Source organism: Oncorhynchus masou, chromosome 31, assembly GCF_036934945.1.
Source record: "Oncorhynchus masou masou isolate Uvic2021 chromosome 31, UVic_Omas_1.1, whole genome shotgun sequence".
NCBI classification, from domain to species: domain Eukaryota; kingdom Metazoa; phylum Chordata; class Actinopteri; order Salmoniformes; family Salmonidae; genus Oncorhynchus; species Oncorhynchus masou.
The window spans coordinates 51699590-51721409 of record NC_088242.1 but is presented as its reverse complement, the minus strand read 5'-3'; the positions used below and the strand labels follow the sequence as shown (position 1 = coordinate 51721409).

The 21820-nt window shown below is 46.2% G+C and overlaps 1 protein-coding gene across 1 annotated transcript in view; it reads left to right on the top strand.

Moving 5' to 3' along the window:
• Positions 1–21820, top strand: part of shank2b (SH3 and multiple ankyrin repeat domains 2b) — a 140921-nt gene that overhangs the window by 53486 nt on the left and 65615 nt on the right. The window contains exons 13-15 of the mRNA XM_064951300.1: positions 14848–14929; positions 20029–20111; positions 21547–21671. Of these exons, the coding sequence (XP_064807372.1) occupies positions 14848–14929; positions 20029–20111; positions 21547–21671 (290 nt within the window). The remainder of the gene's footprint in view (positions 1–14847; positions 14930–20028; positions 20112–21546; positions 21672–21820) is intronic.

Sequence of the window (21820 nt, the reverse complement as noted above, 5' to 3'; positions counted from 1 at the left end):
TTATATAAAGGAGGCGGAGGAATTCGTAATGGTAAATTATAATGATTTTAATGCGCTGTACTGTATGTTCCTTTACTGTACATGTAGGCATTCTTCTTCCTCAGTTGACGTAATTCAAAGGATGTAGACATCTGATTACTCCTAACATATGTAGTACAGTTCAGCACTGGTGTTGAATCTGTTCAGGGCCGAATCTATTCCACGGTGCTAGTTTTATTTACCAAACTAGCCACTGACTGTGCTATGCTAGGCTAGGCTAGCTACAGTGCCCCCATGGTGATGCGATTTAGTGTCAGCAGCTGTCAGAACAGTGCACGCTCTTGTCAAGTAGTCTTTTTTAATTCTGCTCTCCGTGTGTTAAGGAGAGGAGGCAAGTGAGGGAGAGAGAGAGAGAGAGAGGTGTGTTTGCACTCTAGATAACAGCAGCAGTATTGAGAGGGAGACAGAATGAGAGATGGTGGGTACAGAACATACACTATATATTCAAAAGTATGTGGACCTTCAAATTAGTGAATTTCAGCCACACCCGTTGCTGACAGTTGTATATAACTGACCACACAGCCATTAAATCTCCATAGACAAACATTGGCATTAGAATGGCCTTGCTGAAGAGCTCAGTGACTTTCAATGTGGCACTGTTATAAGCCTAAGATCACCATGCGCAATGCCAAGCGTCAGCTGGAGTGGTGTATAGCTCCACACTGAAGAGGACCACAATGGAAATAAGTCCCAGACTTTATTGTGTGTTATCCCTGCCTATCTAAGGTCTTCGAAAGCCAAGTCAACAAACAGATCACTGACCATCTCGAATCCCACCGTACCTTCTCCGCTGTGCAATCTGGTTTCCGAGCCGGTCACGGGTGCACCTCAGCCACGCTCAAGGTATCAAACGATATCATAACCGGCATCGATAAAAGACAGTACTGTGCAGCCGACTTCATCGACCTGGCCAAAGGTTGTTGACTCTGTCAATCACCATATTCTTATCGGCAGACTCAATAGCCTCGGTTTTTCTAATGACTGACTTGCCTGGTTCACCAACTACTTTGCAGACAGAGTTCAGTGTGTCAAATCGGAGGGCATGTTGTCCGGTCCTCTGGCAGTCTCTATGGGGGTGCCACTGGGTTCAATTCTCGGGCCGACTCTTTTCTCTGTATATATCAATGATGTTGCTCTTGCTGCGGGCGATTCTCTGATCCACCTCTACGCAGATACAGTATACAGACACCATTCTGTATACTTCCGGTCCTTCCTTGGACACTGTGCTATCTAACCTCCAAACGAGCTTCAATGTCATACAACACTCCTTCCGTGGCCTCCAACTGCTCTTAAAGGCCAGTAAAACCAAATGCATGCTTTTCAACCATTCGCTGCCTGCACCTGCACGCCCGACTAGCATCACCACCCTGGATGGTTCCAACCTAGAATATGTGGACATCTATAAGTACCTAGGTGTCTGGCTAGACTGTAAACTCTCCTTCCAGACTCATATCAAACATCTCCAATCCAAAATGAAATCTAGAATCGGCTTTCTATTTCGCAACAAAGCCTCCTTCACTAACGTCACCAAACTTACCCTAGTAAAACTGACTATCCTACCGATCCTCGACTTCGGCGATGTCATCTACAAAATAGCTTCCAATACGTGGCAGGGTAGCCTAGTGGTTAGAGCGTTGGACTAGTAACAAAAAGGTTGCAAGTTCAAATCCCCCAGCTGACAAGGTACAAATCTGTCATTCTGCCCCTGAACAAGCAGTAAACCCACTGTTCCTAGGCCGTCATTGAAAATAAGAAATTGTTCTTAACTGACTTGCCTCGTTAAATAAATAATGGCAAAAAACTCAGCAAACTGGATGCAGTTTATCACAGTGCCATCCGTTTTGTTACTAAAGCACCTTATACCACCCACCACTGCGACCTGTATGCTCTATTCGGCTGGCCCTCGCTACATATTCATCGCCAGACCCACTGGCTCCAGGTTATCTACAAGTCCATGCTCGGTAAAGCTCCGCCTTATCTCAGTTCACTGGTCACGATGGCAACACCCACCCATAGCAAATGCTCCAGCAGGTGTATCTCACTGATCATCCCTAAAGCCAACACCTCATTTGGCCGCCTTTCCTTCCAGTTCTCTGCTGCCTGTGACTGGAACGTATTGCAAAAATGGTTGAAGTTGGAGACTTTTATCTCCCTCACCAACTTTAAACATCTGCTATCTGAGCAGCTAACCGATCGCTGCAGCTGTATATAGTCCATCTGTAAATAGCCCACCCAATTTACCTGCCTCATCCCCATACTGTTTATTTATTTACTTTTCTGCTCTTTTGCACACCAGTATATCTACCTGCACATGACCATCTGATCATTTATCACTCCAGTGTTAATCTGCTAAATTGTAATTATTCGCCTACCTCCTCATGCCTTTTGCACACAATGTATAAAGACTCTTTTTTTCTGTGTTATTGACTTGTTTCTTGTTTACTCCATGTGTGACTCTGTGTTGTTTTCTGTTCACACTGCTATGCTTTATCTTGGCCAGGTTGCAGTTGTAAATGAGAACTTGTTCTCAACTAGCCTACCTGGTTAAATAAAGGTGAAATAAAATAAAATAAAATCCTCAATGATTTTATCAATGTGCATGTATGGCTTTAAAGTTTTATGTGTGCTTGTTTTTTAAAATGGTTGAATTAACCTCTAGCGTCGAGCAATCCCGTATCCGGGAGCGTAATCATAGCCTCAAGCTCATTAGCATAAAGCAACGTTAACTATTCATGAAAATCGCAAATGAAATTAAATAAATGTATTGGCTCACAAGCTTAGCCTTTTGTTAACAACACTGTCATCTCAGATTTTCAAAATATGCTTTTCATCCATAGCTACACAAGCATTTGTGTAAGAGTATTGATAGCTAGCATAGCATTAAGCCTAGCATTCAGCAGGCAACACTTTCACAAAAACAAGAAAAGCATTCAAATAAAATCATTTACCTTTGAAGAACTTCGGATGTTTTCAACGAGGAGACTCTCAGTTAGATAGCAAATGTTCAGTTTTTCCAAAAGGATTATTTGTGTAGGAGAAATCGCTCCGTTCTGTTCATCACGTTTGGCTAAGAAAAAAAAAAGAAAAATTCAGTCATTACAACGCCAAACTTTTTTCCAAATTAACTCCATAATATCGACAGAAACATGGCAAACGTTGTTTCGAATCGATCCTCAAGGTGTTTTTCGCATATCTATTCGATGATAAATCATTCGTGGCAGTTGCCTTTCTCCTCTGAACCTAATGGAAAAGTGGACGCAGCTGGAGATTGCGCAATAATTTCGACGGAGGACACCAAGCGAACACCTGGTAAATGTAGTCTCTTATGGTCAATCTTCCAATGATATGCCTACAAATACGTCACAATGCTGCAGACACCTTGGGGAAACGACAGAAAGTGTAGGTTCATTTCTGGCGCATTCACAACCATATAAGGAGACATTGGAACACAGCGCATTCAAAATCTGGGGCATTTCCTGTATGAAATTTCATCTTGGTTTCGCCTGTAGCATTAGTTCTGGGGCACTCACAGACAATATCTTTGCAGTTTTGGAAACGTCAGAGTGTTTTCTTTCCAAAGCTGTCAATTATATGCATAGTCGAGCATCTTTTCGTGACAAAATATCTTGTTTAAAACGGGAACGTTTTTTTATCCAAAAATTAAAAGAGCGCCCCCTATATCGAAGAAGTTAATAAACTAAACTAAACTCCGCCATTGGACTCTGGAGCAGTGGATACGTGTTCTCTCGAGTGATGAATCACGCATCACGATCTGGCAGTCCAGCGGATGAATCTGGGTTTGGCGGATGCCAGGAGAACGCTACCTGCCCGAATGCATAGTGCCCACTGTAAAGTTTGGTGGAGATGGAATAATGGCCCAGAGCTGTTTTTCATGGTTAAGGCTAGGCCCCTTCGTTCCAGGGAAGTGAAATCTTTAAGCTTCAGCATACAATGACACTCTAGACGATTCTGTGCTTCCAACTTTGTGGCAAAGGTTTGGGGAAGGCCCTTTCCTGTTTCAGCATGACAATGCCCTCGTGTTCAAAGCGAGGTCCATAAAGAAATGGTTTGTCGAGATCAGTGTGGAAGAACTTGACTGACCTTCACAGAGCTCTGACCTCAACCCCATCAAACACCTTTGGGATGAATTGGAACGCCGACTGCGAGCCAGGCCTAATCGTCCAACATCAGTGCCCAACCTCACTAATGTTCCTGTGTCCCAGCAGCGATGTTCCAACATCAAGTGGAAAGCCTTCCTAGAAGAGTGGAGGCTGTTATAGCAGCAAAGGGGGGGACCAACTCCATATTAATGCCCATGATTTTGGAATGAGATGTTCGACTGGGCAGGTGTCCACATACTTTTGGTCATGAAGTGTATATCACTGACAGGTTGTAGGGTACCATTTGGGGATTCAGAAAGAGAGACACGGGGGCTGCTGTACAGCACAACACTGACAGGGGCTTTGTTCTCAAGGGCACTCTATTCCATATATAGTGCAGTACTTTTAACCAGAGCACTATGTCGTGCCCTATAAAGGGAATAGGTTGTTATTTGGGACATAGCCAGAGCAACACCACTGACAGGGTGTTTCATTAGTACTGTGGATGGCCGGGGGATTTAACCTGTGCTAAAAAGGTGCTTTACACGTCTATCTCATTGCCATGGTGTGCATAGCCTACAATCTGGGCATATCTCAGAATATATTAGCTTGGCAGTTTTATATCTGAGCCTTAAAATTTGAACTTAAAATTGAAACTAAAGATGGTGATTTAAGCTGTGATGTACATTTCAGATGTCTATGAGATTTAAAATAGTGGACTTTCATGAAAAAGCAGATGGGATGACCTACAGTGGGATAGTGTACTTTCTAGAAGAGGCCTTGAATAGGGTAATGCCCACATCACATGTTGTCTACATGGATGATACGTGCACATAATATAAGTCATATAACTCACCCTGCTATCAAAGAGGCTGTGCTTAGAAAAGAAATCAGTGACTATGACAACGAGGAAGTAGGTTGGAGGGGAAAGTGTTGAGTCCCACGCAGCCCAGCTTCTGACAACTGATATCATCACATATCAACATAGAGAACCTACAGAACAATGCCAAAATAACACTCACTGTGGTCTTCAACAACATCTTCAACATCTCCACATCCTTTGAATTAATTATCCTAGTTTCTAAAGGCTTTTGGACAGCTAAATGTTTTCTGTTTAAAAAGGGCCTTTTGGTTTTACATTGGCTTATTGTTGTTATTATATGTCTATATTTAGAGTTCATCTTTTGTCAAATACTGAATATTTGGTGGTGCTTATTGCAGTTATGAAAGGGTGTTCTTAGGAAAGGCTATACAGTATGTGCACTATACAACTTGGATTGTATCCAGTGTTAATTATTCTCTGTGCTATCCCTAACACACACACACACTGTAATGGGTGCGTGCTGGTGGCAGGGAAGTCAGGAGAACGAACTTGGTATAAACAGAGTCATTTAATAAGTGCTCACAAAACTCCAAAAACCAAAATATACAAAATTATAAAAGTAGGTACAAAACCCGTCGCACACGAGAACATAACTAGCACATAACATACAATCAAACAATCACAGTCAAGGACATGAGGGGAAACAGAGGGTTAAATACACAACATGTAATTGATGGGATTGGAACCAGGTGTGAAGGAAGACAAGACAAAGCAATTGGAAAATTAAAAATGGATCAGCGATGGCTAGAAGGTCGGTGACATCGAACACCACCCGAACAAGGAGAGGGACCGACTTCGGCGGAAGTCTTGATAGTACACCCTCCCCCCCTGACGCGTGGCTCCAGCAGCGAGTCGACACCGACCTCAGGGACGACCCGGAGGGCGAGGCGCAGGGCGATCCGGATGGAGACGGTGGAACTCTCGCAGTATTGAAGGATCCAACACATCCTCCACCGGAACCCAGCATCCCTCCTCTGGACCATACCCCTCCCAGTCCACGAGGTACTGAAGGCCCCTCGCCCGACTTCTCGAATCCAGTATGGAACGAACGGAGTACGCCGGGGCCTCCTCAATGTTCAGAGGGAGCGGAGGAACTTCCAGCACCTTAGACTCCAGGAGCGGGTCAGCCACCACCGGCATGAGGAGAGACACTTGGAATGAGGGGTTAATGCGGTAATCGCAGGGAAGTTGTAACCTGTAACAAACCTTGTTCACTCTCCTCAGGACTAAATGTCCCCACAAACCACGGACCCATCTTCCGGCAGGGCAGGCGGAGGGGCAGGTTTCGGGTCGAGAGCCAGACCCGGTCCCCCGGTGCAAACACCGGTGCCTCACTGCGGTGACGGTCTGCGCCAACTTTCTGGTGCAGCACGGCGTGCTGAAGGAGGACATGGGCGGCGTCTAATGTCTCCTCCGTGCGCCGAAACCAGTCGTCCACCGCAGGAGCCTCGGTCTGACTCAAATGCCAAGGAGCCAGAACGGCTGGTACTCCAATACACACTGGAAGGGAGAGAGATTAGTGGAGGGGTGGCGGAGCGAGTTCTGGGCCATCTCTGCCCAGGGCACGAACGCTGCCCACTCCCCTGGCCGGGCCTGGCAATAAGACCTCAGAAACCTACCCACATCCTGGTTAACTCTCTTCACCTGCCCGTGACTCTCGGGGTGAAAACCTGAGGTAAGGCTGACCGAGACCACCAGACAATCCATGAATGCCCTCCAGACCCTCGACATGAACTGGGGACCCCGATCAGACACTATATCCTCAGGTACCCCGTAGTGCCGGAAGACGTGTGTAACCAGGGCCTCCGCAGTCTGTAGGGACATAGGGAGACCGGGCAAAATGAGGAGATGACAAGACTTAGAAAAACGATCCACAATGACCAGGATCATGGTGTTACCCTGTGAAGGACCAAATCAAATGAAATTTTATTTGTCACATACACATGGTTAGCAGATGTTAATGCAAGTGTAGCGAAATGCTTGTGCTTCTAGTTCCGACAATGCAGTAATAACCAATGAGTAATCTAACCTAACAATTTCACAACAACTACCTTACACACACAACTGTAAAGGGATGAAAGGGATGAAGAATATGTACATAAAGATATATGAATGAGTGATGGTACAGAACGGCATAGGCAAGATGCAGTAGATGGTATCGAGTACTGTATATACATATAAGATGAGTAATGTAGGGTATGTAAACATTATATTAAGTGGCATTGTTTAAAGTGGCTGGTGATACATTTTTTACATAAATTTTTCCAATATTAAAGTGGCTGGAGTTGAGTCAGTGTGTTGGCAGCAGCCACTCAATATTAGTGGTGTCTGTTTAACAGTCTGATGGCCTTGAGATAGAAGCTATTTTTCAGTCTCTCGGTCCCTGCTTTGATGCACCTGTACTGACCTCGCCTTCTGGATGATAGCGGGGTGAACAGGCAGTGGCTCGGGTGGTTGTTGTCCTTGATGATCTTTATGGCCTTCCTGTGACATCGGGTGGTGTAGGTGTCCTGGAGGGCAGGATGTTTGCCCCTGTTGATGCATTGTGCAGACCTCACTACCCTCTGGAGAGCCTTACGGTTGTGGGCGGAGCAGTTGCCGTACCAGGTGGTGATAAAGCCCGACAGGATGCTCTCGATTGTGCATCTGTAAAAGTTTGTGCTTTTGGTGTCAAGCCAAATTTCTTCAGCCTCCTGCGCCTTCTTCACCACGCTGTCTATGTGGGTGGACCAATTCAGTTTGTCCGTGATGTGTACGCCGAGGAACTGAAAACTTACTACCCTATCCATACTGTCCCATCAATGTGGATAGGGGGTTGCTCCCTCTGCTGTTTCCTGAAGTCCACAATCATCTCCTGTGTTTTGTTGACGTTGAGTGTGAGGTTATTTTCCTGACACCACACTCCGAGGGCCCTGACCTCCTCCCTGTAGGCCGTCTCATCGTTGTTGGTAATCAAGCCTAACACTGAAGTGTCGTCTGCAAACTTGATTTGAGTTGGAGGCGTGCATGGCCACGCAGTCGTGGGTGAACAGGGAGTACAGGAGAGGGCTCAGAACGCACCCTTATGGGGCCCCAGTGTTGAGGATCAGCAGGGTGATGTCTTTACCTACCCTCACCACCTGGGGACGGCCCGTCAAGAAGTCCAGTACCCAGTTGCACATTGTGGGGTCGAGACCCAGGGTCTCGGGCTTGATGACGAGTTTGGATGGTACTATGGTGTTAAATGCTGAGCTGTAGTCGATGAACAACATTCTCACATTGGTATTAATCTTGTCCAGATGGGTTAGGGAAGTGTGGTTGCGATTGCGTCGTCTATTAACCTATTGGGGGGGGGGGGGTAAGCAAATTGGAGTGGGTCAGCAAATTGGAGTGGGTCTAGGGTGTCAGGTAGGGTGGAGGTGATATGGTCCTTGACTAGTCTCTCAAAGCACTTCATGATGACGAAAGTCAGTGCTACGGGGCGGTAGTCGTTTAGCTCAGTTACCTTAGCTTTCTTGGGAACAGGAACAATGGTAGCCCTCTTGAAGCATGTGGGAACAGCAGACTAGGATAAGGATTGATTGAATATGTCCGTAAACACACCAGCCAGCTGGTCTGCGCATGCTCTGAGGACGTGGCTGGGGATGACGTCTGGGTTTGCAGCCTTGCGACGGTTAACACGTTTAAATGTTTTACTCACGTCGGCTGCAATGAAGGAGAGTCCGCAGGTTTTGGTAGCGGGCCGTGTCAGTGGCAATGTATTGTCCTCCAAGCGAGCAAAGAATGTGTTTAGTCTGTCTGGGAGCAAGACATCCTGGTCCGCGACGGGGCTGGTTTTCTTTTTGTAATCCGTGATTGACTGTAGACCCTGCCACATACCTCTTGTGTCTGAGCCATTGAATTGCGACTCTACTTTGTATCTATACTGACACTTAGCTTGTTTGATTGCCTTGCTGAGGGAATAGCTGCACTGTTTGTGTTCGGTCATGTTTCCGGTCACCTTGCCCTGGATAAAAGCAGTGGTTCGCGCGAATGCTACCATCAATCCACAGTTTCTGGTTTGGGAATGTTTTAATAGTTGCTGTGGGTACGACATTGCCAATGCACTTGCAAATAAACTCGCTCACGAATCAGCGTATTCATCAATGTTGTTTGTCGCAATGTGGAACATATCCTAATCCACGTGATCGAAGCAATCTTGAAGCGTGGAATCAGATTGGTCGGACCAGTGTTGAACAGTCCTGAGCACGGGAGCTTCCTGTTTTAGTCTCTGTCTATAGGCAGGGAGCAACAAAATGGAGTCGTGGTCAGCTTTTCCGAAAGGAGGGCGGGGGAGGGCCCTATATGCGTTGCGGAAGTTAGAATAACAATGATCCCGGGTTTTACCAGCCCTGGTAGCACAATCGATTTGCTGATAGAATTTAGGGAGTCAGATTAGCCTTGTTAAAATCCCCAGCTACAATGAATGCAGACTCAGGATATGTGGTTTCCAGTTTACATAGAGTCAAATAAAGTCCGTTTGGGGCCATCGATGTGTCTGCTTGGGCGGGAATATATGCGGCTGTGATTATAATCAAAGAGAATTCGACATTTGATTGTGAGGAATTCTAAGTCAAGTGAACAGAAGGACTTGAGTTCCTGTATGTTGTTATGATCACACCATGTCTTGTTAATCATAAGGCATACCCCCCCGCCCCTCTTCTTACCAGAAAGATGTTTGTTTCTGTTTTCGCGATGCGTGAAGATACCAGCTGGCTGTACCGACTCCAATAGTGTGTCTCGAGTGAGCCATGTTTCCGTGAAGCAAAGAACGTTACAGTCTCTTATGTCTCTCTGGAATGCTACCCTTGCTCGGATTTCATCAACCTTGTTGTCAAGAGACTGGAAATTGGCGAGGTATATGCTCGGGAGTGGTGCGCGTTGTGCCCGTCTCCGGAGCCTGACCAGAAGACCGCTTCGTCTGCCCCTTTTATGGCGTCGTTGTTTTGGTTCGCCGGCTAGGATCCAATCCCTTGTCCTGGGTGGTGGGCAAAACACAGGATCCGTTTTGGGAAAGTCATATTCCTGGTCGTAATGATGTTGAGTTGACGTTGCTCTTTTGTCCAGTAGTTATTAACGACTGTATGTAATCAAACCTAAGATTACCTGGGGTACCAATGTAAGAAATAACACGTAAAAAAACAAAATACTGCATAGTTTCCTAGGAACGCGAAGCGAGGCATCTCTGTCGGCGCCCCTGAGGAAGATCGGTCAGGAAATCTACCGACAGGTGCGACCACGGCCGTTGTGGAACAGGTAAGGGTTGTAACTTACCTATGGGCAGGTGCCTAGGAGCTTAAACTGGGCGCACACCAAGCAGCGGGAAACATAAAACCTCACATCCTTAGCCAAAGTGGGCCACCAGTACTTCCCACTAAGACAGCACACTGTCCGACCGATCCCAGGATGACCAGAGGAGGGTGACGTGTGGGCTCAATAGATCTGCCGGTCGCGGACAGCAGACAGAACGTACAGATGCCCAGCTGGACACTGGAGGGGATGGGACGCCTGCTCAATGTCCGCATCCAGCTCCCACACTACCGGCGCCACCAGGCAAGAGGCCTCCTTCTTCACAAAAAAAGAAACTCGAGGAGGCGGGTGAAGGGGGGGACCGAATGTACCCCTGACACAGGGATTCAGAGACATATGTTTCCATAGCCTCCATCTCCGCCTGTGAGAGGGAACTCCTGGGAAGTGCAGCGTCTCTTAGGAGCTCTATCGCACAATCGCCCCGTCGATGAGGTGGTAATTGAGTTGCCTTTTTTTAGAGATGGCAAGAGCCAAATCAGCATATTCAGGGGGAATACGCACGGTGGAGTCCTGGTCTGGACTCTCCACCGTAGTAGCACCAACGGAAACCCCTGAACACCTACCTGAGCACTCTCACGACCACCCCGTGAGAGCCCTCTGTGGCCAAGAAACAGTGGGGTTATGACAAGCTAACCAGGGTAGGCCCAGCACCACAGGAAACACAGGAGAGTCAATAAGGAAGAGACTTCTCTCCGTATGACCCCCCTGCGTCACCATGCCCAATGGCGCGGTGACCTCCCTAATCAACCCTGACCCTAATGGTCGACTATCTAAGGCATGAACTGGGAAGGGCACACCCACGGGAACGATGGGGATCCCTAAACTATAGGCTCTATCAATAAAATTCCCAGCCGCGCCTGAATCTACAAGTGCATTATGTTGGGAATGCGGGGAAAACTCAGGGAACATGACAGATACAAACATATATGCAACAGGGGGCTCTGGGTGAGAATGGTGCCGGCTCACTTGGGGTGACGCCAGAGCGCCCTGTCTGCTGCCTCGATTCCCAGAGGAACCAACCCGGCACCAACCGGCAGTGTGACCTCTGAGGCCACAGATGGTGCACGAGCGGGGATCCCCTCCGGTCTCCCTGCGCAGGGTATTGGGTATTGGAGAGGGAGTGCGGGAGGATGGAACCAGGTCCACCAGCTGGTCAAACGTGAGGGTGGTGTCTCTGGAGGCCAGCTCCTGACGAATGGGACGACTGTTTGCGGACGACACAACAGCGGTAGGCTTGATTACCAACAACGACGAGACGGCCTACAGGGAGGAAGTGAGGGCCCTCGGAGTGTGGTGTCAGGAAAATAACCTCACACTCAACGTCAACAAAACTAAGGAGATGATTGTGGACTTCAGGAAACATCAGAGGGAACACCCCCCTATCCACATCGATGGGACAGTAGTGGAGAGGGTAGTAAGTTTTAAGTTCCTCGGCGTACACAGACAATCTGAATTGGTCCACCCACACAGACAGCATCGTGAAGAAGGCGCAGCATCGCCTCTTCAACCTCAGGAGGCTGAAGAAATTTGGCTTGTCACCAAAAGCACTCACAAACTTCTACAGATGCACAATCGAGAGCATCCTGTCGGGCTGTATCACCGCCTGGTACGGCAACTGCTCTGCCTACAACCGTAAGGCTCTCCAGAGGGTAGTGAGGTCTGCACAACGCATCACAGGGGGCAAACTTCCTGCCCTCCAGGACACCTACACCACCCGATGTCACAGGAAGGCCATAAAGATCATCAAGGACAACAACCACCTGAGCCACTGCCTGTTCACCCCGCTATCATCCAGAAGGCGAGGTCAGTACAGGTGCATCAAAGCTGGGACCGAGAGACTGAAAAACAGCTTCTATCTCAAGGCCATCAGACTGTTAAACAGCCATCACTAACATTGAGTGGCTGCTGCCAACACACTGACTCAACTCCAGCCACTTTAATAATGGGAATTGATGGGAATTGATGTAAAATACATCACTAGCCACTTTAAACAATGCTACTTAATATAATGTTTACATACCCTACATTATTCATCTCATATGTATACGTATATACTGTACTCTATATCATCTACTGCATCTTTATGTAATACATGTATCACTAGCCACTTTAAACTATGCCACTTTGTTTACATACTCATCTCATATGTATATACTGTACCCGATACCATCTACTGCATCTTGCCTATGCCGCTCTGTACCATCACTCATTCATATATCTTTATGTACATATTCTTTATCCCTTTACACTTGTGTGTATAAGGTAGTAGTTTTGGAATTGTTAGTTAGATTACTCGTTGGTTATTACTGCATTGTCGGAACTAGAAGCACAAGCATTTCGCTACACTCGCATTAACATCTGCTAACCATGTGTATGTGACAAATAAATTTGATTTGATTTGAATGTCCTCGCGCAGACTGCAGCGGTAATAGTCGACCAGGGCCCTGTTGTTCCATCCAGCGCCAACAGCCAGGGTCCTAAACTCCTGGGCGCTCCTCGTCTCCTGCCTCATATGGTAGAGGCGCTCACCCGCCGATCAACCCTCGGGCGGGTGGTCGAAGACTGCCCGGATGTGGGGGTTGAACTCCTCAAACTGGTCCAACGTCGCATCTCCCTCTCTCCACACGACGTTGGCCCACTCCAGGGCTTTCCCGGTGAGGCACGAGACGAGGGCGGACACCCTCTCACAGCCCGATGAAGCCGGGTGGACGGTGGCCAGATAGAGGTCTAATTGCGATAAGAACCCCTGGCAGTTCGCAGACCTCCCGTCGTACTCCTGGGGCAAGGAGAGACAGATCCCACTGGGTTCAGGTGGGAAAGGGGCGCTCAGGAGCGTCCCCGGTTGTGCTGGTGAAGGTGCTGGAAGAACTCCCTGTCTCTCCCAGCGGTCCATTGTCTGGACAACGCGATCCATGGCGGCGCCAAGATGGTGAAGCATAATTGCATGCTCCTGGACGCGCTCCTCCACCTCAATGGCCGGGGTACCTTCTCCTGTTGACTCCATAGTTCGGGTCGGTGATTCTGTAATGGGTGCGTGCTTGTTATAAACGGAGTCGTTTAATAAGTGCTCACAAAACTCCGAAAACCAAAAATATACAAAATAATAAAAGTGGGTACAAAACCCGTCGCACACCAGAACATAACTTGCACATAACATAAAATCAAACAATCACGACAAGGACATGAGGGGAAACAGAGGGTTAAATACACAACATGTAATTGATGGGATTGGAACCAGGTGTGAAGGAAGACAAGACAAAACCAATGGAAAATGAAAAATGGATCAGCGATGGCTAGAAGGTTGGTGACGTAGACCGCAAAACACCGCCCGAACAAGGAGAGGGACCGACTTTGGCGGAAATCGTGACACACACACACCTTACTTTTGTCCCCTTATTTAATTTGCGTCAATCCACTAGAGCATTTGTAGCCACTTCTTTCTAAAGCCATTACACACCTCCCTACACTGATTGTTAGGCAATATTATATATCCATGCCTGGGTTCCAACATTATACCAATGACGTGCTGCTTAAGGCTACTCACAGTGGCTTGGGCTGACTGCTTGATCAGCTTGAGTACATTGAGGGTCCGGCTTATATTGCATAATTCAATTTGCTGGGGGACAGCACCTGGGAATAAAGTGCCATATGGTGCAGTGCTTGTTTCTGTGAAAGAGCCTCTATGAATCTCACTATGGCGTCTTCTATCTCTGCATGGAGTCCCAAAATGCACCCTATTACCTGAATAGTGCACTACTTTTGACCAAATCCCTATGAGGTTCGGGTGAAAAGTAGTGCACTGTGTAGTGAATAGGGCACCATTTGGGACGCGGGATCTGTTTGTTCTGAGTGGTTTGTGACACTGGCTGACTGGCTCTGTTGTGTGGTTTTGGTAGTAGCCGCCATTGAAGTGAAGCTATTTCTAGCAGTACATGTACAGGTACATGTTCTGCTTATTTTCAGGGGTTAAGAGGGCCTTCTTCAAACAATTATAAATGACGTAATGGTCATAATGTTTGTCAGTTTTCTGCCTCAGTACTCGTACCTATTTGATTTCATAAAATGGGCTGAACACAACCGCCACATAGAATAAACATGGATAATGACCTATTTATTTGGAAGGGTTCAATGTGATAAGATATCTCTTATATCTCTCCATAAGCTTCATTTTGAAAATGAAAAGCTGTTATATTCTGCCTCTTACTTCGAAACAGTACCATACTCCAGTCATCCATGTTAATTTAGAGCATGAGGAGGGCAGGAAATGATGTGATGCCTCATCCGTTGAATTGGTCACCCCTTTACACGTCACTAACTTAATGGCCTGCGTCCCAAATGGCACCCTATTATGGGCCATGGTTAAAAGTAGTGCACTATATACTGTAGGTGACAGGGTGCCTTTTGGCAAACAGTCATGGTCACCCCTTTAATGAATTGTTCACCCCTTTAATGAATTGTTCACCCCTTTTACTGATTGTTTTGTTGTCTGTACTGCAGATGCCAGGGCAGACAGAGCTGAGAGGAGGAAGCTCTTCAGGCACTACACTGTGGGATCCTACGACAGCTTTGATGCGTCAAGGTAAGGATTGGTTTCAGGATTGGTCTTGGTTTACTTACTGTTTTTCCGAATGCCTATTCAAGGGGATGTTCAGAGGAAATTGGTGGAACCATGATACTCTACAGGGTGTGATATCTTCTTCTAAACTGCTATAGCATATGAGAAGGTTTGCAGACATTTATAGCTTCTGTGACGTAGATGCTGCTGACACATAACCCCTAATGTTTGATGTCTGACTTCAGACTACAGATCTGAAGTAGCGTCACCGGCCTTATTCAATTGTAAAGAATGGAGGAAACAACTATGCACGTACGGTAGTAAGCTATTCATCTGGGGGGTCTTCGTCAGCCAATCCTCCCAGATGATGAGGCGAGGGGTGAATGTTGTGAACTAAAGCGTACACAGCACTTGGCTTATTTCATGTATTTTCTTTTTCGTTTGGGAATAGCACATATGGGACATTGCATGTTACCCTTTCACCTGGCTTTCATGTGCATATTTCAGTTATTTCATTCATTCGTATCATTTTTTATGTCAGATCATCTACAGTAGTACCGCACTCTAATCTGTGGCGCCACCGATTACAGCACAAGAAAGGGCTCTGAGAGGACTCTTTGGATCCTTCTCTCTGGGAAAAAAAGCTTCTAAAAGGGTTCTCTGTGGGCGACAGGGTTCTACCTAGAACCGTAAAGCGTTCTTCTACAGGTGCAAGTCCTAAGGACCTTTTTATTTCCAAGAGTGTACTGTGCCAAAGCCTTTTATGGCAAAGCAAACTTGTGCAAGTGGAGAACATTGAGGAGGAAATTGGCTGGGTGGGAGTGTGTGTGCGCGTGTATGTGTTTGTCTCCAAAGGAGAGGAGATAGTGTGTGTGTGTGTGTTTGTGTGTGTTTGTGTGTGTGTGTGTGTGTGTGTGTGTGTGTGTGTGTGTGTGTGTGTGTGTGTGTGTGTGTGTGTGTGTGTGTGTGTGTGTGTGTGTGTGTGTGTGTGTGTGTGTGTGTGTGTGTGTGTGAAACCTCTCGCTGTCAGATGGATGGTGATGTAAGAAATGCTTGAGCTCGGGGCCTCGCTTGTTCGCACTTGGGCATTCGATGCCGGGACTGTTATGCAAACAGTAACAAAGTAAGAAAAGTGTACCTAGGAAAGAAAGCACTCCATTCACAATGTCCTCAGCTTCTTCCCGGGGAACGGTCCACACGAGAAAGCATGGGGTAACTACATGTTTTAACTAACGAACATCCCAAGGAGACTGTATTGCAGCCCATGCAGTAGCCTACATACCAGATGGATTTAATGGAGAAACCAAGAGAAGAGACAGAGAGATATCCTCCTCCATCCAACAGTACTAACATACAGTGCCTTCGGAAAGTATTCAGACCCCTTCCCTTTTTCCCCACATTTTGTTACGTTGCAGCCTTCTTGTCAAATGAAGAAGAAATGAAGAACATCCTCATGAATCTACACACAACTTATAATGGCAAAGCGAGACAAGTTTTTTTATAAATGTTTGCAAATGTATAATAAAAAAATAAGAAAAGTATTCAGAACCTTTTGGAATGAGACTCGATATTGAGCTCTGGTGCATCCTGTTTCCATTGATCATATTTGAGATGTTTCTTCAACTTGATTGGAGTCCACTTGTGGTAAATTCAATTGATTGGACATGATTTGGAAAGGCACACAGTCTATATAAGGTCCCACATTTGACAGTGCATGTCAGAGCAAAAATCAAGCCATGACGTTGAAGGAATTGTCTGTAGAGCTTCGAAACAGGATTGTGTCGAGGCACAGATCTGAGGAAGGGTACCACAAAATGTCTGCAGCATTGAAGGTCCCCAAGAACACAGTGGCCTCCATCATTCTTAAATGGAAGAAGTTTGGAACCATTAAGGCTCTTCCTAGAGCTGGCCGACCGGCCAAACTGATTTTTTTTACATTACATTACAAACTGATCAGTCGGGGGAGAAGGGCATTGGTTAGGGAGGTGACCAAGAACCTGATGGTCACACTGACAGAGCTCCAGAGTTCCTCTGTGGAGATGGGAGAACCTTCTTGAAGGACAACATTCTCTGCAGCACTCCACATATCAGGCATTTATGGTAGAGTGGCCAGACGGAAGTCACTCCTCAGTAAAAGGCACACAACATAGTTGGAGTTGGAGTTGGCCAAAAGGCACCTAAAGGACTCAAATATGTTGAGAAACAAGATTCTCTGGTCTGGAGGAAACCTGGCACCATCCTTACGGTGAAGCATGGTGGTGGCAGCATCACACTGTGGGGATGTTTTTCAGCGGCAGGGACTGGGAGACTAGTCAGGATCGAGGCAAAGATGAACAGAGCAAAGTACAGAGAGATCCTTGATGAAAACCTGCTGCAGAGCGCTCAGGACCTCAGATTTGGGCGAAGGTTCACCTTCCAACAGGACAATGACCCTAAGCACACAGCCAAGACAATGTAGGAGTGGCTTCGGGACAAGTCTCTGAATGTCCGTGAGTGGCCCAGCCAGAGCCCGGACTTGAATCCAATCGAACATCTCTGGAGTGACCTGAAAATAGCTGTGCAGTGACGCTCCCCATCCAACCTGACAGAGCTTGAAAGGATCTGCAGAGAAGAATGGGAGAAACTCCCCAAATACAGGTCTGCCAAGCTTATAGCGTCATACCCAAGAAGACTCAAGGCTGTAATCGCTGCCAAAGGCGATTCCACAAAGTACTGAGTAATGGTCTGAATACTAATTGTAATTGTGATATTTCCGTTTTTTAGTTTGAATACATTTGCAAAAATTTCTAAAAACCTTTGTTTGCTTTGTCATTATGGGATATTGTGTGTAGATTGATGAAGGAAAAAAACAATTGAATCAATTTTAGAATAAAGCTGTAACGTAACAAAATGTGGAAAATCGAGAGGTCTGAATACTCTCCGAATGCACTGTATCCACCAGCCAGTACAGCCAGTGTAAGAGCAAAGTAGGTTGTCATGGACACACAGACAGTCCCTGTTACCGGTGCTGTGATGGCTGTTTGCATGCTGCTCTGCTCATCTGCTCTGGCATGGGGGGTGACAGAGGTGAGGGACTTCAGCCTGGTCCCAGATCTGTTGCTGCTGTCTTGCCAACTCAGCATAGCATAGCAGATCTGGGCCTTGCCAACTCAGCCCGAAACAAACTGATCTGGGACCAGGCTATAGGGACAGAGCCTCTGTAAACTTGGCCAGGCTTCTGGTTTGCTGAACGGACAACATATTTGGGGATTGGTCCTCTTGACCAGTTCCATTGTTGCACTGCACTGCTCCAATAAATGAATGTAATCTCTTCAAATGTCTGTTGATGTTCAAGCTACAGTGTAATCTCTTAATACATGTAGAAGAAAGGAGACTACTACTGATTAGCTTGGTAAATACTGTCTGCATTGAGATTTGTCTCCTTTCTGCTTCACGTATTGACATATTTCATGGTAGCCTTTTTGGGATAGCTATAGGCTGCCTTCTGGGTTCATACTAGGATATTGGAATATAGATGATTAGACTATGTTTCCTGAAGGTCTGTAATCCCTGTATTACATGTGGAACACCCTTACAAAATGACTGCAGTCAGAGTGCAGTACGACCGCAGTGTGCTGCAAAAACTGCATCCAAAATAAATAAAAAATAGTTTACTGCAGTAATTTTGCAGTGTAACTGCAGTTAGAGTGCAGTATAACTTCAGTTCAACTGCAGTCCACTGCCAGTTATTTTGCAGAATCTACCATAACCTTGTTGCACTATGACAGCGTTTCCCAAACTCAGTCCTCGGGACCCCAGGCACATTTTGGTTTTGCCCTAGCACTACACAGCTGATACAAATGATCAAAGCTCGATGATGATTAGTTGATCATTTGAATCAGCTGTGTAGTGATAGGGCAAAAAACCAAACCTGCACCCCTTGGGGTCCAGAGGGCCAAGTTTAGGAAACCCTGCACTATGATGACCTGTAGCGTCACTCAAAGTAGAACGGATTACCATGGCAACCGAGCATCCCACCACAATCACGCTGCTACTTCTCGCTGCTCTCCCTTCAAGTTCCTCCTTGGAACCCAACCAAAGCATTGATCACACTACTAATTCTGGAATGATGTCTACTTCTGTAGCCTGGTTTATGACAATCAGGCTGACCTACTGTTTTTATTCAAGCATAGGCCTACTAGATTGGAAGAATGACATTTAGATTGTCCATGCATCTGAGATGGTTAACTACTTCTACTCTAGGGGTTCTTGAGAATGAAATTCAGCAAATTCTTCTTGAGAAAATAATAAGTGAGCGCTTTTCATGTATTTTTTATTTTTTTTAAACCTTTTCACCAAATTATGTATTCTTTCTTTTGGCACAATATTGGTATGATTATTTGATTAGTTAAAGGCTATTTACTCCAATAAATCACATTACTGCATGTTGGTCTGCATGCAATTTTGCAAACATATGTAGGCTAATGTAGCCTAACTCTTCTCAGCTTTCATCCATGATACAGATGTTCATCCAGATGTTGCTGTATACACAGAATAATACGAAATCTCTGAGACCAGGTTGCATACACTAAAGGATACTGCCGACTGAGGAATGACATACATTTGATAGGCAGGCTATGGGTGGTCGCTTCCACTAAATTGAAATAAATTACTCCAAATCTCCTGTCTTCATTCATCCATTAATTCGTTTGTTCGTTCATTCATCCACTCAGCTTTGCACCCTATAGGCTACCCCTCACCGCTCCCTCTCTCCATCCTTCCCAGAGCCGCTGGCTTTTTAGAAGCTTTTTTTTCTTCTTTTCTTCTAATGTTAACCGCTTTTGATTTTGCTCTCCTTTGGGTGGAAATGTTTTCTCTCCGCTGTCTCCGGCTCCACCCGTTTTTTGTTTTGTTTTGCCTCAACGTTTTCGGCAAAGGTGGACTTAATCTTTGGAGGAGCACTGTGACGGTGCGCTGTCGCTGTCACATCGACACAGGGAGCATCACTCATTACCATAATTGATTAATTCGGTGTGCAGCCGACGAGCTGTCATGATGAAGCACTCGGGGCGAGCAGCTGTGGCTATGATGCGGATGATAGGATGTAGTAACAACGGTCGCTTTGCGCGGAATTCTCTCCACAGCGACTGTGTTATTGACGAGAAGACGGTAGTTCTACAGAAGAAGGATAATGAGGGATTCGGGTTTGTGCTGCGAGGGGCGAAAGGTAGGAGACGGACCCTTAACTTAGTGTCTGTCTGTTGCTCCCTTGTTGTGTTCATGTGTCGTCCCCGGTCCACGTTGCAATATTTGTTTCCGTTGCGTCAGTGATGAGAATCACACACATATTGCTTATTATGCACCCATGCTGTTTTGAACACCCACTTCCTTCCATAGAAATTCCAATACTTTTTTCCCCCTTCTGTTGACGACCGTGTGATAGTTTTTGTGTTGTAGCTCATTCTCAAGTCAGCTCTGCCCCATATCATGTTTTGTGTGACCACCATAATAAGTTTAAAATTGGTGCCTATAGGAGCCTATAATAACTGAATAACTACTGATATTCTGTTGACTTAAACAGCTTCCCCCGTCACAAACATATGTGCCTGATCAAGTAGATAATTAATTCAAATCTCATACCCAGAGCCTCTGCATCTGCTCCATAAAATAGAAATGAACATAAGCTACTGTATTGAATGAGCAGACTAACAACGGCCTTTGGAGTTTTCTTCATGGCTGATTTATTGCAAGTGTCACTTGTCACCACTGGTTTCTTGGAGGTGCTGTGACTTCAGTTCTGCAAGAGAAAGATGCTACACAGTATTCATGTGACATCTGTAGCAATCTGCAACATCTAAACTGAAGTCAACTTTGACGTGACTTTGCTGATATTTGTTAAAAAAATTAAATAATAATCTGCTTGCATAGGTTTAGGTGTGTAGTATATGGCATGCGATCCTGTCAGATCAGCAGTTTGTCAGATCTGCAGTTTGAGCCACACACACACACACACACACACACACACACACACACACACACAGCTCTCTACTGAACTGTACACAGTCAGTGCAGGGAATTTATTTGGCCCAGGTCTAGAGGGGTGAATGATGCGTCTCCCTAGCTCCAAACCTCTGCTGCAGCCCCAGCCCTAGCCCACAGTCTCTGTCGCTGTCCCTGGCCAGACAGCATGATTATGCCACTAAGCTGTGATTACATTGCCATTGTTTTCTACATGCATGTTTTCCGTGTCTTACTGATAATTACATTGCGTTGGGATGATCCGTCTAAATACAAACGTTACTGCAATATTGCTGTAATGATGTTCCTGCACGTGTTACCGTATATCGTCAATGCACGCACAGCTTCCATGTCCATGTGTTTGTGCGTACACGCGTATGCAACACGGTTTGCAACGTCGTCATATTATTTGGTACAGTAAAACATGTTTTCCATTTCCCAGATGGTGTCTGTTTTGAATGTTGACATTCAAAGGTGTCTATTCCACGTTACACTGTTGTGTTGAATTGAATTGAATGACCTGTATTACATATGTGCAGTAATGATACTGTCCCAGTGACATTGCTTCCCTGCATTTCTCACTTTCTCTTCTCTCTCTGACTTTACCTGGGACGTTGCCTGGCCCTGCTCACCCACCCCTCCAGCGGACACGCCTATCGAGGAGTTTACTCCCACCCCTGCCTTCCCCGCCTTGCAGTACTTGGAGTCTGTGGACGAGGGCGGGGTTGCGTGGCGGGCGGGGCTTCGCAACGGAGACTTCCTCATCGAGGTAAGAAAACATAGTCTTTCTCAATTCATCTCTCCTCGATTGCTTGTGTCCTCTCTCCTTGCCTCCTCCATAAAATGCATTGGAAAAGAGGGTTTGATGGGTCTACTTCTCCAGTACGGTTGAGAGGGAGGCGAGGAGATGGGATGTGA